This window comes from Bufo bufo, chromosome 11 (assembly GCF_905171765.1).
Source record: "Bufo bufo chromosome 11, aBufBuf1.1, whole genome shotgun sequence".
NCBI lineage: Eukaryota > Metazoa > Chordata > Amphibia > Anura > Bufonidae > Bufo > Bufo bufo.
Window position 1 is genome coordinate 83,576,819 of NC_053399.1, and position 15,730 is coordinate 83,592,548.

The 15,730-nt window shown below is 48.3% G+C and overlaps 1 protein-coding gene across 2 annotated transcripts in view; it reads right to left on the reverse strand.

The window, feature by feature from the left end:
* ZFYVE26 (zinc finger FYVE-type containing 26) overlaps positions 1–15,730 on the reverse strand; it is a 57,173-nt gene that overhangs the window by 11,011 nt on the left and 30,432 nt on the right. For both annotated transcript variants that reach the window (XM_040411549.1, XM_040411548.1), the window contains 13 exons: positions 14,755–14,910; positions 13,409–13,636; positions 11,990–12,095; positions 9,983–10,725; positions 9,526–9,722; positions 8,282–8,386; positions 7,194–7,316; positions 4,464–4,640; positions 4,135–4,381; positions 2,665–2,763; positions 2,407–2,561; positions 1,698–1,834; positions 851–888 (listed from right to left, as the gene is read on the reverse strand). In XM_040411549.1, coding sequence (XP_040267483.1) covers positions 851–888; positions 1,698–1,834; positions 2,407–2,561; positions 2,665–2,763; positions 4,135–4,381; positions 4,464–4,640; positions 7,194–7,316; positions 8,282–8,386; positions 9,526–9,722; positions 9,983–10,725; positions 11,990–12,095; positions 13,409–13,636; positions 14,755–14,910 — 2,511 coding nt within the window. The remainder of the gene's footprint in view (positions 1–850; positions 889–1,697; positions 1,835–2,406; positions 2,562–2,664; positions 2,764–4,134; positions 4,382–4,463; positions 4,641–7,193; positions 7,317–8,281; positions 8,387–9,525; positions 9,723–9,982; positions 10,726–11,989; positions 12,096–13,408; positions 13,637–14,754; positions 14,911–15,730) is intronic.

Genomic DNA, 15,730 nt, shown 5'->3' on the forward strand with positions numbered 1-15,730 from the left:
CCCGTTATAGATAAGCTCCGTCTCTGATGCCACCAGATGTAAGGCAGCTATCCTATAAGTCAATGTTTGACCTTGAGACGTGACTCGGATATTAAGTAAGCCAGCATCTCATCTGCAGACAGTGCAAAGCAGAGAGCACTGGCTTCACTGGGCGAGAGGTCCAAGTCAGGATTCAGGGGATATTATATTTCCTTGTCTCCTTATTGACTTCTAGGATAGCTGCCTTACATCTGGTGGCATTAGAGGCAGAGCTGGTTAAGAGCTTATTTGCATCCCTTTCTTCCCAGCGGAGCGTGTATGGTCTATAAGTCTCCCGACGCCGTTTAATACGCTGTGACACAGTAAAGGGAGTTGTATGGGGAGGCAGTTATTTCTCCTGGACTGATTAGCGGCCAGGTGGGGTCAAACACCGGACTGGACTCATGTGCCGGTCCGGGTTTTGACAACACCTAGCTGCCTTTAAAAGACAGCTGGGTTCAGCAGAAAGGATCTCTGTATTGGGATCTGAGGCTTGTGCTGGGCTTGGAGGTCTGAGACCAGTGTCTGTTCACGGACTCTTTGAGGCAGAACTGCCAGCTGGGTGTAAACTAAGACCAAAACCAAAAGGTGACTTCTTGTTTATGAACTTGCCAACTGTTTGGTGCCTCCATACTGCGTCCGCTCATCCTGTCTACCAGAGAGAATCCCCACAACGCTCTCTATAAGGAGATACTGTATTCCACAAATACTATCCCAGTTATAAGCATAGTAATATGGCTTCACCAGCGGACGATCTAACTCCCTATTCACCCTCCTCGTCTTCTCTCTCTGTCCCTGCTCTTTGCTGAGCCTAAAAAAAAAAAAAAATTACCTTCCAATTGCTCTGAATCCTCGTCTGTCTTGTTAGCACTAGAATAAAAAAAATCAAATATTAAGTAAATGTATGAGTATGCTTTAAATTATGAACACACATAATCTTATCCCAAAGATATAATCTCATCCCATACGTAAATGCCCGATGGGACCCCCACCGATCGTCAGTAGGGAGCAGCGTGTTGCTGGTCCATTCACTTGTATGGGACCGATACCCTTTGGCAGTTTCACAGAGATGAAGGGAGTGGAAGCACAAGGGGTGGTCCGGATTCAGAGCTGAACCTGGACAACCCTTTTAACCAGCGCTCCATTCTAATGGAGGTGGCACAGGACTCCTTTTCTCATCATAGCCGACTCCCACCAGACACTTATCACCTATCCACAGTTGACACGAACACCGATCTGGTCGAGTGATCATCTGATGCTCAGACATCTCCCTTGCAGAGAACTCTACAGCATACACGTAGCATTACAGTACATGGTTCAGCTAGGTCTGCCAGACCGCAAACTGCTCTTACATTCCCGAAAAAGTTTCTGATCAGGTACCCCCTCCTCCCCAATTATGTCCACATGCCCTCAGAGTACATATGGTCGTCCTAGGAAGCCAAGCACTTTGCTAACTTGTGCAGAAGACGTCTACACTTGCCTCCAATAGTGAAAAGATTTGGAAAAGGTAAAGGAGCCTCTAGAGATGTCCGACTGGCCCAGAGCACCAGGTCATTGAGCAGATGCTTTCTTAGAGCAGATATCATGGACCACGGACTATCAGTAATGGAGAGCTATGGCAGGAAGGAGCTTCACGGACTACCATATCCTTCCATCTCCTTATGAAACCAAATACTTACTTTGCAAAGAAATAGTTATGACACTGGTCACACACGCGGGCAGGATTTTCCCGGCAGCCTTCAACCACCATCTTCTTCATGGAGCAGGAGCTGCAGACCAGTCTTCCACATCGCCTGCAATGATGTCTGCGGTTGAACTACAGGGGGGAGACAAGACAGACCCATGAACATATGGACCATAGGCGAGCATGGAGAGAAAAGCGCATGCCTGGCCATTCATGGTGGAACCGTTCTTGAGACAGGAGTGGATTCCAGATGCGGGACCTGCACATATGGCATATTCTGTAGATCTGTCATTAAAGGGGTAATACGGGAATTGATATTAATGATATATTCTTCAGGTCATCAATATAAGAGCTGCAGAGGTCCAGCTCCCGTCAGTTAGCTGTTAGACGAGGTCCGGCACTCCGTGAGGAGTAGGCCAGTGATGTCTCCGTACCTCAGTCACATTCAAGCCGATGGGGCTGAGTCTGCAATACCAAGCACAGCCACTATACAATGTGTGGCGCTGTGCTTGGTGAGCTGTGAGGAGGCCATGGGGCTCACCAGAGATCCGGTGAGTGCTGTGGCTATCTGAAACAGCTTCAGACTCAGAGAACCCCTTTAAGTAGAGGCAACAGATTTCATGCATTATATGGGGATTTACGGTATATTTTTGCCCATGGTAAGAAGCCTACAGAGCAGACGTGAGATCGGCCCACATACTTACCATGGTGAACCTCTCGTTCTTGCAGACCATGCAGATGGCTTCCGTTTCATCTGGAATCCACTGTGTTTTAGCTGGGGGTTTGTCAGGAGGTACAAACTCTGGAGAAGACTTGTTCCTCCTGTGCCCTTTCTCCGATGACTGCACCCGAGATCGATCTGGAGCGGGCAGGACAATAGAGTAGAGGAGGTAGATACTCGGACCCTCTGCAATTCCTGCAAACGTCTGTAAGTCACATCACTTACATTTCAAAGTACTTACCTACAAAAGGAGAATTGGTCTGGTCTGCAGGGGAGGACGAGGTGACTTGTTCTGGATCTGCTGACTGACTGCTGCTTTCTGGGATGCGACTGACAGAATCTAGAGAAATGGAATTTACTGCATCAATGCAAACGCTACGATGCCGGTAAGTGGTCATACACATTAAAGGGATTCTGTCAGCTAGTTTGAGCCTATAGAGCTGAGGACATGTGCTGCTAGCATGTCCACAATATACATCTCCCATAGCTGTGAGTGCTTTTATTTAAAAAAACAACGATTTTTTATATATATATATATATATATATATATATGCAAATGAGGCCAGTAAGGAGCCCAAAGGGCTGTTACTAACGTTTCAGGAGCCCAGCCACACCCACTGTGAAGGAGCCCAGCACCGCCCGCATCCTCCGCATCTCCTCCTTGCTCCCCCGACGTCACAGACTTGAAGTGCTGTAATCTCGAGTATGCCGCAGGTGAGTGCCGGCACGGTGTTCCTTCCCTGTGCTGGCCTCAGCCTCAGGGAATGAACTGTGCATGCCGAGATTACGGCGCTTACACTCTTCTTGCATCGCAGGGCAAGGGGGAGCATCAGAGCAAGAAATGCTAAATGAGTGAAGATGAGGTTATGTCCGGGTTCAGAGCTGAACCCCTTTAAAGCCCAATTCTACTTGCAAAGCCACTTTCATGTGACCTAACAACAATCAAATCTTTCCCTCCTGGCTGAGCACCCCCTCACTGATCCCCATCCCCACCTCCCCCCATTTCCGCACTTTTGGGTCTGGTTTCTACTTCCTAGTCCTAGCTTTGACATGTTGGAAATGTCCACTCAGCTGATCACTGGCGAAGGCCTGTCACCACTGCGGCCGATGAACAGTTGCAGGCATTTCCTGTGTCGAGACAGGACCAGAGAGAGACCAGCGGGCAGACAGTATGTGGGAACGGCGGTAGGTATGGATTCTTAAATTTTTTTTACCTAGCCTGAGCCCTTTCTAAAAAAAAAAAATTCTGTCTTAAGACTCATTCACACGGCCGTGGAACACGGTCCGTGAGATACCGGACTGTCATCCAGCTTAGTGCAGGAGCGCGCGGCGTCATTGGTTGCAATGACGCCGTGCGCTTTGTGCCACCGCCGCCGCAGTACAGTAATACACTGGTATAGATCATACATACGTACTGCGGTGGCGGCACAAAGCGCACCAATGACGCCGTGCGCTCCTGCACTAAGCTGGATGACAGTCCGGTATCTCCCAGACGTGTGAATGAGCCTTTACTGGAGAACCTTTTAACGAGGCGGACTTAGATCTGAAAAGCAGAGACTTAGGCCTTATTCACACAGTCAGTGATTTCGAGCCAAAACCAGGCGCGGCTCTAAATACAGAACAGGAGCAGATCGTTCCCTTATACCTGATCTCTGTGGAGGCTCCAATCCTGGTTTTGGCCACAATCACCGACGTGTGAATGAAGCATTACCTGTACGTTTCTCTCTGAAAGAGAAGGGGATGGCCAAGGCTTTGCCAGCGTAAGTGCACAGCAATCTGTCCACATCTTCAATAGAAAAGGTGAAATCGGACTCAATGGGAAGCTGCTGCAGTGTCTGTACCGCCGCGGAGACCCACTCGATCTTCATGTTCATCAGCAGCTGCTCCACCATCAGCAGCGGGCTGGAGATGAGATGTTCATAGTTGGTGTGGGCGCATTCTGGAAGGGCCAGCAGCAGCTGTAAGAGAGGCCATTAACAATGAAACAGGTCCGTAGGCGTCTCGTGTCAAGTCACAGCTCCTAGAGATCCTATCATCTACCTTTGATCCCAAGTACACATTCCGGATTTCATTGCATCGCATCTCCAAAAGACCATTTGGAAAATGGGCCAGCAAGTACTCCGATAAAAAATGACTAGCAAATATGCCAGGAGTCTGAAGGAGCGCCTGCTCCGTGACGGCGAAACGCAGGTTCTGATCCTCGACTCTCTTCAGCAGCTATGGAAGACAGAAGAAAAAAAAACAAAACGGTGCAGGTCATAAATCCCGTATTATAAAGGAATCCCTGGAGCACAAGAAGCCCAAAGCATCTACAGGACTAAGGAACTGAACAAAAACAAGTAAGCAAGGAAGGGATTGGCTTTTCTGAAAATCCCAAAGTCTTCAGACCCTTCCATCGCGCCCCCAATGCCACCATCTCCGCTGGCTGCGGACTTTTCTGCTCAGGTCCTGACCTGCTGGTCAGGAAGAGCCCCCCACCTAGTCTGAGCACGGCAGAGGGTCTAAGGACTTCAGAAAATTCCAGAGAACCCCTTCGAGAAACCCAAGGCAATTTGGACAATCCCTTTTTATTAGGAGGGACCTCGCACGACAAGATGATCAACAGAATGTCACGCCGGGACCCCCAGTGATTTCATGTAATCTGCAGCAGAAGGTCAATTTCTTTGCAGCCTCCCCACAAGGTGCTAAGCCATGAATTCAAAGGGGTCGTCTGAGATTTTGATATTTACCATGTTGGGGGTCCGACACTAAGCCAGTGATGTCACGTTTATCAGTCGCGTGGCCAAGGCGCAGCTTAGTCCTATTCAAGTGAATGGGACTGAGCTGCGATACCAAGCGCAGCTGCTATCCAATGGACACCACTGTGCTTCACTCACCGAAGTCCGGCAGCCTCCTCAAACAGCTGATCAGCAGGGGTCTCGAGTGCTGGACCTCCGCCCATCTAACATCGATGACCTGATCTGAAGATAGGTCGTCAATATCAGAATCTCGGAAAAACCATAAAAAAAAAAACACTTCTTAACTAACTGACTGGCTTATCTGGAGGACTTTCCTCCCTTGCTGTGGGTGGGCAGTAGCTCACATGATACAATCAGGAAAATTGTAGGAACCCAGCCCTCCGGTCCTAGAGAATCGCAGTGTACGTGGGCAGGCAGATCCGATGTATGGTGAAACAGAATACCGGCACTCTGTATTTTCCTATTAAAGGGGTTCTCCAACCCTTTAATGACCCCCCCCCCAATGCTCGGGCCTTCATATAGATTATACATACCCCGCTCCCTGACGCCTGCATCGCTCCTGATCCCTGCATGGCCGCCGCTGCATCCCAGCGACGAGAACATGGAGCGGCGGCCGTGCAGGGATCAGGAGCGATGCGGGTGCCCGGGAGCGGGGTAAGTATAATCTATGTGAGGTGCCCAGGTACTGGGGGGGGGGGGTCATTATATGCCTTTTACTATTATTTTACTTTCTCAACGGCTACACAGGATACAATCAAGCATCTGCATCTCGCAGTGCAAATAGCTCCTGTTAACCCCTTCCTTTTCTGCATAGAAAAATGGCCCCTAAGGTATAGCTGCAGAGACACATACGCTATATAACGCCAACCAAAATTTCCTTCCCTGCTGTCTACAGAGAGATAGAACTATAATAAATGTAAGAATAGGGATCAATGAAAGTCTTCACTATGAGACTGGTACACCGGCTACTGAGCACGTCAGTCCACCTCCGAACGCAGGAGAAGGTGGACAAGAAGGAGAAACGGCAGGGGAAAATGTAAATGCCTCGCCAAGCAGGTGCCACCAAATTCTGAAGTCCGCCAGTAACTGCTGTTCATATGTATGAGTTAGGGCTCTTTCACACTTGCGTTGTTCTTTTCCGGCATACAGTTCCGTCGTCGGAGCTCTATGCCGGAAGAATCCTGATCAGGATTATCCCCATGCATTCTGAATGGAGAGAAATCCGTTCAGGATGCATCAGGATGTCTTCAGTTCCGGAACGGAACGTTTTTTGGCCGGAGAAAATACAGCAGCATGCTGCGCTTTTTGCTCCAGTCAAAAATCCTGAACACTTGCCGCAAGGCCGGATCCGGAATTAATGCCCATTGAAAGGCATTGATCCGGATCCGGCCTTAAGCTAAACGTCGTTTCGGCGCATTGCCGGATCCGACGTTTTTAGCTTTTTCTGAATGGTTACCATGGCTGCCGGGACGCTAAAGTCCTGGTTGCCATAGTAGGAGCGGGGGAGCAGTATACTTACCGTCCGTGCGGCTCCCGGGGCGCTCCAGAGTGACGTCAGGGCGCCCCAGGCGCATGGATGACATGATCACATGGCACATCATCCATGCGCATGGGGCGCTCTGACGTCATTCTGGAGCGCCCCGGGAGCCGCACGGACGGTAAGTATACCGCTCCCCCGCTCCTAATATGGCAACCAGGACTTTAATAGCGTCCTGGGTGCCATAGTAACACTGAACGCATTTTGAAGACGGATCCGTCTTCAAATGCTTTCAGTACACTTGCGTTTTTCCGGATCCGGCGTGTAATTCCGGCAAGTGGAGTACACGCCGGATCCAGACAACGCAAGTGTGAAAGAGGCCTAAAGTGGACCGGAAACTGCGCTCCCTTACCTCCAGGTATAATGCGGAATAGGTGATCGTAAGCTTGTGTTCACATGTCGTGGCCATATTGCCTTTACTGCATTTTTGCCACAGTATGCCACGTGTGACCACAACCTGCGACTGGAAGCCATAGTAGATGTCAGGATTACTACCTGCAGGGACCTCTCCGTGTCCTTTTCCTCCAGAAGATGTAAGAGATGCTCGCGGTACAGGCTTATGAGCAGATCCATCGGGATTGGATAGAAGAGTCCCCAGTCCTCACACAGCAGATAATCCTACACAGATAAAATAAGGACATCACGTCCGTGGTCATCTGGGCGCAGCAGACGGGAAAGAGGGCAGAAGGGCAGGAGGGGACCTTAAATTCTATACAGCAATTGCTGCATTAGGTTTTAGATTAAGGCCGCTAGCACACGGTCAGTGTTTGGTCAGTGATTTCCATCAGCGATTGTGAGATCTTTCTTTTATACCGTATCTCTGAGTGGCCACCACTCCTCTTGGCTCACAATCACTGATGGAAATCACTGACGAATCACTGACCGTGCGAAATCGGCCTTAGAAACACATGAAAAAAAGTATATTTTAAAGGGAGTCCGCTACCAGGAAAGTCACTGATAAACCAGGCACAGTGCCTAGTAGTGTTAGCTCAGTTCATTATAATGAGGTTTTACGTAGGGATCCGTAGCTTCACTCTGGAGAAAAAGTACTATGCAAATGAGCAGATAAGTGCACCAGGGGCGGGCCCAAGCCACTGGGTGCAACCTTGCTCCTCCTGCTTAATCTGCCTGTCCCTCCCTCTCCTCCTTCATGGACAGGGTCAGGCTCCTGTGTAGTTATCTCATCTGGCTCCGTCACTTAAGAAAAGGGAGAGGCTGAAAGCAGGAGGAGCACGGGTGCACAGAGTGGCTTGAACCAGCCCTCAGTGCACTTAAAGGGACTAAAAGTACTTTTTTTCTACAGAATGAAACAACGGACCGCTAAGTGAAAGCCATCAGAGATGTCCCGACTTTCCTGGCCTCATGAAGATAACTCTTGCCACGTGTCCTATTAGAGCAGGCAGCCTCAAACTGCGGCCCTCCAGCGGTTGTAAAACTACAACTCCCACAATGCCCTGCTGTAGGCCGATGCCTGTAGGCTGTCCGGGCATGCTGGGAGTTGTAGTTTTGCAACAGCTGAACGGGCCGCAGTTTGAGGATGCATGTATTAGAGGATATAGAGGAGGGTCGATTTTGGGCAATACCTTCGCCTCTAGGATAATTGTGATTATGGCCTGAGGATCTCTAGTGCAGTCTTCCTTTAAATCTTGCCAACTTGCCCAGGCTACATCTTCACGCAGGCTCAGAATCTATAAGGAAGTAGTAAAAAGAAGAAACTCAGGGTTACAAGTTTTGTGGGTAACTTATTAAAGTATTTCCCATATTCCAGAGAAGTGTCCTACAGTGTAGGTCAGTGTTTCCCAACCAGTGTGCCTTCCAGCTGTTGCAAAACTACAACTCCCAGCATGCCCGGACAGCCTTTAGTTGTGCGGACATGCTGGGAGTTGTAGTTTTGCAACAGCTGGAGGCACACTGGTTGGGAAACACTGGTGTAGGTTATCAAGTGCACATGCCGAGTAAGAGGCCACACTGCTCTCCTGAGCTACGCAGCCCCTTCCAACAACTGATTGGCATGGTTGCTGGAAATCAGACCCCCCCCCCCCCCAATCAGATATTGAGGACCTACACTGAGAATAGGTCATCAATATTTAAAAGGATTTTCCGATATATTTTTACTGAGGTCCTGTCCTTAGGAGAGGTCATCAGCATCTGATCGGTGGGTGTCCGACACCCAAGACCACAGATGATCAGCTGTTTGAGAAGGCAGTGGCGCTCGCAGTAGTGTGCAGCCTTCTCACAGCTTCCCCTAGGCCAGTGATGTCACGTTCATCGGTCACATGCCCTAGCCCCATGGAAGTGAACAGGGATGAGCTGCGATACCAAGCACAGCTGCTATACAATGTTGTGCTTGGGGAGCTGAGAGAAGGCCGTGCTGCTGCCTTCTCAAATAGCTGATTGGTGGGGGTCCCAAGTGTCGGACCACCCCCACTGATCAGATACTGAGGTAAAAATACCTCTGAAAACAAGTGCCTATTTTGCTAGAAAAAGTTTAAAAAAATAAATTAAAAAAAGATATATATTTATAGTTTTAATAAAGCGTAGGTGAAGGTTTATGTGCACTTTAATCACTGCCAATGCTGCTGTGATCACAGGGATTTACTAGCTAGCAAGTTCTAATTCTCTGGGTAATATATTAAAGTTATTATAGCTAGATCTCTAATAAACCTTTGCTCTCTAACGTGGAAGGAAGTAAAGGACTGAAGTCATTCAACACCCCTCCTACTCTGGCCAATATTAAAATAGACTGTGCAAGTTTTTTTGGACAAGAAACCTGAAACGTTGATTTCACAACTTTATGAAGTACAAACTACAAGAGATCTCTCTCTACCTTCCTGTACACTTCCAGTTCTTTCCTTTTGGTCTGCAATTCCCCTTTAAGGCCGTCTTCCATATCGGTCTCACACGCACAGTAAGACAAGAGCTCCCTGCACGCCTCCAAAGGCCATCTGTCCAGAAAACGAAGGGCCAGTCTGCTCCTCAACGTGGGGTCCTGAACAGCGAAAAGGTATCTCCAGCCTTCTTTTTCTAAATAGATCAGTAATAAGGACTATTAATACAAAAGACGACAACATTTAATAAATGCCAAGCTTACAATATAGGCTCCCCTCAAAGGGCACTCTACTGTTATTAGAGCTGTCACCCATGTCCATGACCAGGACAGCTTCCTATCCACTTACAGTAAACAATGGAGGTTCCTATTGAATGACTGCAAACAGAGATCTGGAAATCTGCAGAAATAGAAGGGAAATGTGCCGCAAACCGGAAAACCCTTTTAGAACGTTTACCTTCAGCAGCTGCGCAGCACAAAAGGGCATCTCTGACTTGTTTAAGATCGAAATCTCCGACGTAAAGGCTCAAAAACTGCAGCGCGCTCCTCCAGTCCTTCCTGGAGAGCACATCTTGGAAAGCTTCAGATAGCGATGCAGACGCCGAGGACGCGTGCAGCCCTAGGAGGACTGAAGCAGTGCATGGCTTCCCACACAGAAAACCACTCAACCCACTGAGTTCCTGGGAACTGTCTCGAAAAGGTGCCGACATTAAGGTAAGGAACCTCTGCAAGACCGGGAACTCTGCCAGCAGTAGGTCACACTCCTTAGCGATGATATCCATCTCCAGCGTTTCCTTCTTGCTGCCTCGTAACTCCTTCCAGGACAGGCCAGACTTGGCCGGCTTTAGGCTTTTGGCGGCACTTAAGCACACTACGACTGCGTTTAATGTAGATTTAGCCTTTAAAAAGTTGAGAGCTGATGCTGTAAGAGAGTACTGGCTGGAGTCAGAAGAAGAAGGAGACGTAGGTCTACTCTCAGCGGTGTCCTCAGAGTCCTGGGGACACATAGACATCACAAGGTCCACGTCAGGAAGGGAAGCGTCCACGCACTGCTGTGCGGACTGGACCAGGCTCAGTAACAGACACTGGGCTTGATTCACCCTCCTCAAGTTGCAGAAGGACAGACTCTCACAGCAGTAATCTGCAATCACCTGCCCCACATCCAAGACCAGATTCTCCTTCTTCAACAAGGACGACAACCTTAAAGACAAGGAAACGGGACATTAATAATCACCAAAATCCTAGAAAAATCTTCAAAAAAAACGTATCATTATTAGTAGATCTCACAGGACAGAAAAAGTTGGTCCAACTGCCCCAGTAAACGGCCCATGATGGTGCAGATCAGGGAGTCCTAAAGGCTTTGGACACCTTCGGGGCAATTTTTTTATGAATGAATTTTTCTCATTTAATCATTTTTTCAATTGGTCCTCATCAAAAATGTTCAGCCGTTTCTGTTATCCAAGGCTTAAAAATCAGTCTGAGGTTGTTTTCTTTAAATCCTGTCATCTGACGGCTCATGTATAGCTCTCATCTCTGCTACCCTGACCTAAAACGCTTATGAAACCTCAAATCTTATCAAACTGCTAAGCAACAGAGTTAAATAAGTGTCCATTCACACGTCCGTGGTGTGTTGCGGATCCGCAATACACCAGTCCGACACCCCCATAGAAAAGCCTATTCTTGTCCGCAATTGCGAACAAGAATAGGACATGTTCTATTTTGATCGGCGGCGCGCTCCGGGAATACGGATGCGGACAGCACACTGTGTGCTGTCCGCATCCATTCCGTCCCCATAGAGAATGAATAGTTCCGCACCCGTTCCGCAAATTGCGGACCCATTATTACGGACGTGTGAATGGAGCCTAAGTGTTTATGAGATCAGAAATAAGAGCTACACATGAGCCGTCAGATGAGGGGATTCAAAGAAAAGACAAAGAGACAGCTGATTTTTAACACTTGCATCTCAGAAGTGGCTGGACATTTTTGATATAAAAAATGCAATCAGAAAAAAGGTCTCCGAAAGTGTACATAGCCTTTAAAAAAAAAAAAAAAAAAAAAAATAAATAATCGAGATCCAACCCTTAAAGGGAAGTTGCTAGAATTATGCTGCCCTATGTGTCAGCAGGATATGATGAAGAGAGAGAACCCGACCTCTAAGACATATTGGGTTATAGGAGTAAAAAGCAGAATATATCCTGACAGGACTCCCAGGAGAGAATGAGGGTCCCGATTACCCCGTCCACCCAGGGCAATTGAGACCTCTTCTCCCTGTTTCAATGTGTATATAGAGAAAGCTGTCAATCATCCCATGTGGACGGAGCAATCAGGACTCTCACTGTCTCTCCTAGGAGTCCTGTTGGGATTTACTCCAATCTGGCCTTCAGACACCACTGAACAAAAGGATCCGACATGCTGAAATTTGCTGGAAGGTCTTCCATCCACACCGCAGCACAGCGAGTATTACCTTTCTGGTGGGACCTGCCGTTCAAACAGCAGATGGGATGCCACTTGTGATGGCTTTTGATGCAGAAGAACAAAAGGATTTGCCACCTTTACTTCCAAAGAGGTTTCTACAAAACAAACTCAAATTAGAAAAAATGTTCCTGGACCGCCCCCCATGCCAGTGAGAGGCAAGTGTATTAGAACAAGGTAAAGTAGAGCGTCCCCACCCATCCTTTGGTTGAACTTGATGGACTTTTGTCAACCGTATTAACTATTTACAGCATGTCCTAAATTATTATTATAAGCCGCTCAAGCGCTCAACACCCCTGTCCATATGCCCTACTGAGACATACCAACTTTAAAGGGGTTCTGCAGTTTGTTTAAACGGATGATGATCTATCGTCTGATCGGCGGGGGTCCCGGGGGTCGGACCCCCGCCGATCAGTTTAAACAAACTGCTGAACCCCTTAAAGGGAGAATGGGTCTCCAGCTTTAGAACCCCCTAAGAGCCGGCTCCTGTTCTGGCAGACTTGAGCCATCCTTGTAGTACTTGAACAGACAGGTAATTGACTGGCTGCAGCTTCCATGGCAAAGTCAACTGTTCGGCAAGGGAGCGGTAACCCTGGTCAGAGCCTAACCTCATGCAAACCCCTAACAAACTTAATGGGGTTGTCCCATCAGGCATTTAGGACAAAAGGGCCTCGCGAGGAAGAGAAAAATGCTTGGCACCCCACCTCAATCCGCACAGATCAGGCTTCGCTGTATTCATTTTCTATTGTTCCCTACGCAAAACTTGTGCAAGTGGCCACTCATAGGAGGAGAAGACCTGCTGACATTTGGCCGTCAGCAGTGATGAGCTAATCTACAGTAGACTGGTGCGGTCCTTTAGCTTCCAAAAGTCGGGGGTGCCCCCAAGTAGAAAACGTCATGCACTGACCTGAAAACTGTATACTAGAGTGGTCTAAAACCATTTACTCCCCCTCCTGGGAAACTACAGTTCCCAGCAGCAGGGAAAGGGATCACTTAGGGTCCACTCACACGTCCGTGGTGTGTTGCGGATCCCCAACACACCCGGCCGGCACCCGCTATAGAAATGCCTATTCTTGTCCGCAGCTGCGGACAAGAATAGGACATGTTCTATCTTTTGCGGAGCTGCGGACTGGAAGTTCGGGGCCGCGCTCCGCAAATGCGGAAGCGGAGAGCACATAGTGTGCTCTCTGCTTCACGTCCGGGGCTATAGAGAATGAATGGGTCTGCAACCGTTCCGCAAAATTGCGGAACGGGTGCGGACCCTTTTGTAGAGGTTTCTCCTACACCAGCTGATCACGGGTGACCGCAGGAGCTGGACTAGTATCTCTTCAGATACCTGCAGTCTAGAAAGTAGGAGGACAACTTTAACATTGAAGACTGTATAGCCAACCCTCAGTCTCTGCCCACTTACCTAAATCGGAATTTAAGCTTTGAATAATGACTTTGGCCAAAGTGTCCATGTAGGTGAAAAAGCAATGAATGGGGCTGAAGGTTAAGCCCTGATTGTCCGACAACAGTGCGAGTTCATCCAGGTTGCTCATGAGAAGAGTCATTTGCTTGCGGACAGGATGGGTCTGAACATCTGGAGGTTTCATCGACAGCTGATCCATTAAGGAATGGACCAGATTTCCTTTTGGTTCTGTTGAAAACATAAAATCAGACAGACGATGCTATAAGGTACAGCAACTAGGTAGAGGATGCGGAGGATTACACACGGCCAAATATAGGTGCATCACAATTATCGATGTTACTTAACTGTCCGGGATCCAGCGGCGAGCACTACCTTTCTCTCCTCCTCTGGCCGGTCCAGTCGTTTCTCCAGAGCGTTAGGTTGCCATGGCAACCCAAGGCGCGCCTATAATGGCACTTGGCCAGGTTATTATTGAGGATTGTCACGGGTGTCCCTGTACACCGGCCGCTGGTCATCAACTCTGCTACTTTAAGATTTTTGTTCAGCTCCACTTCCTTGTTAACTCAGCTGCAACTCTGCTACATCACTAAGGCTACTTTCACACTGGCGTTTTGGCTTTCCGTTTCTGAGATCCGTTCAGGGCTCTCACAAGCGGTCCAAAACGGATCAGTTTTGCCCAAATGCATTCTGAATGGAAAAGGATCCGCTTTGCCTCCGTTCAGTCTCCATTCCGCTTTGGAGGCGGACACCAAAACTCTGACGAAACTGAGCCAAACGGATCCGTTCTGACACACAATGTAAGTCAATGGGGACAGTTTTCTCTGACACAATCTGGCACAATAGAAAACGGATCCATCCTCCATTGACTTTCAATGGTGTTCAAGACGGATCCGTCTTGGCTATGTTAAAGATAATACAAACGGATCCTTTCTGAACGGATGCGTCTGTGCAGATCCGTGACGTTTCCGCACCAAACGCAAGTGTGAAAGTAGCCTAAGCTACACAAGTCTCCAGTCTGCTGCTACAACCCTGCTACATCACTCTGCTATGCTGGTCTCCAGGATGCTGCTCCAGCTGTGCTACATCATCACTGCTACACCAGTCTTCTGTTAGACTCCACTGCATCTGGTCTCTAGCTTCATTGCATTACGTCTACAGTTCGGAGTACAGGGCCGTATTACACCAACAGATTATCTGACCAATATCTGACCAATCAGACCATCTGTGTGTGTAATTGGCCATCTGACCAATGATTAGGTCAGAAAGTCCATCAGATAATCTGTTGGTGTACTACAGCCCTTAGGGTCTATTCACATTTTGCATGAACAGACACTGACTGGACTCACCGAGGGAAGCGACTGCAGCTTTGAGTTGTGCGCTGTTCTTCTCCAGCTCGTGGCTCAGGGTGATATGGCGCACCATGTGTTCATCTCTTAGCACAGAGTAGCAGGTATGGAAGAGCTCCGTTATGCTACATCTCAGCTGGCCGCTTATCTTCTCCTCTGCAATGTCAGGGGTAGAATAGGATTACAACTCACTAATTCCTTTTTAAGGGTGCAGAGGAATAAAGGATAGGCAAGAACTGGAGCTCTCCTCAAAGACTCAACCAGTGGTCTGGGGAGAAGGTGTGACATCAATGACATTCAGAGGTTCATGATCAGATCGCTCTAATTATTAGGACCCTCAGGGTTCGTTCACACAGTGTCTTTTGCTGGTGGTCAAAATTTCACATGGTTTCTGCCTCTAACTTATTTCAAAGGGAGGCAGAGCTAAATATTGTGAAGTGGCGGTTAAAGTGGCAGAACCTTCACAGTCTTCTCGATTTTTATTTTTGATGGGCTATCTTTAGAATAGGCCATAAATATCTGATCGGGGGGGGGGGGGGGTCAGACAGCATGCATACGTGTCGATTATCTGTTCCCAAGTAGCTCCGGCGACGGAAGTACACAGCTCCATCCAATATGCAATGAACAGAGCCACGTAAACGGACACAGCTGATCGGCAGGGGTGTTGGATCCCAACCAATCAGATGTTGATGGCCTATCCAGAGGACAGGCCATCGATAGTAAAATCCTTGAATACCCGTTTAATGATCAAGATTACTACCATAAAACCCAGAATGCCACAATGGTCTCCACTGGCTCAGCTGACCTGGGAAGACCACTGACATAACTTAAAGGGGTGTTCCTAACTTGGACACTTCTAGCGTCTCCCTAGAATGTGCCTTAAATGTCTGATAGGTGCAGGTCCCACTTCTAGGAACTGATCTCTAGAATGTAGCCACAAAGTGAAGGGACGAGCAGCCACCTTCCATTCACCACT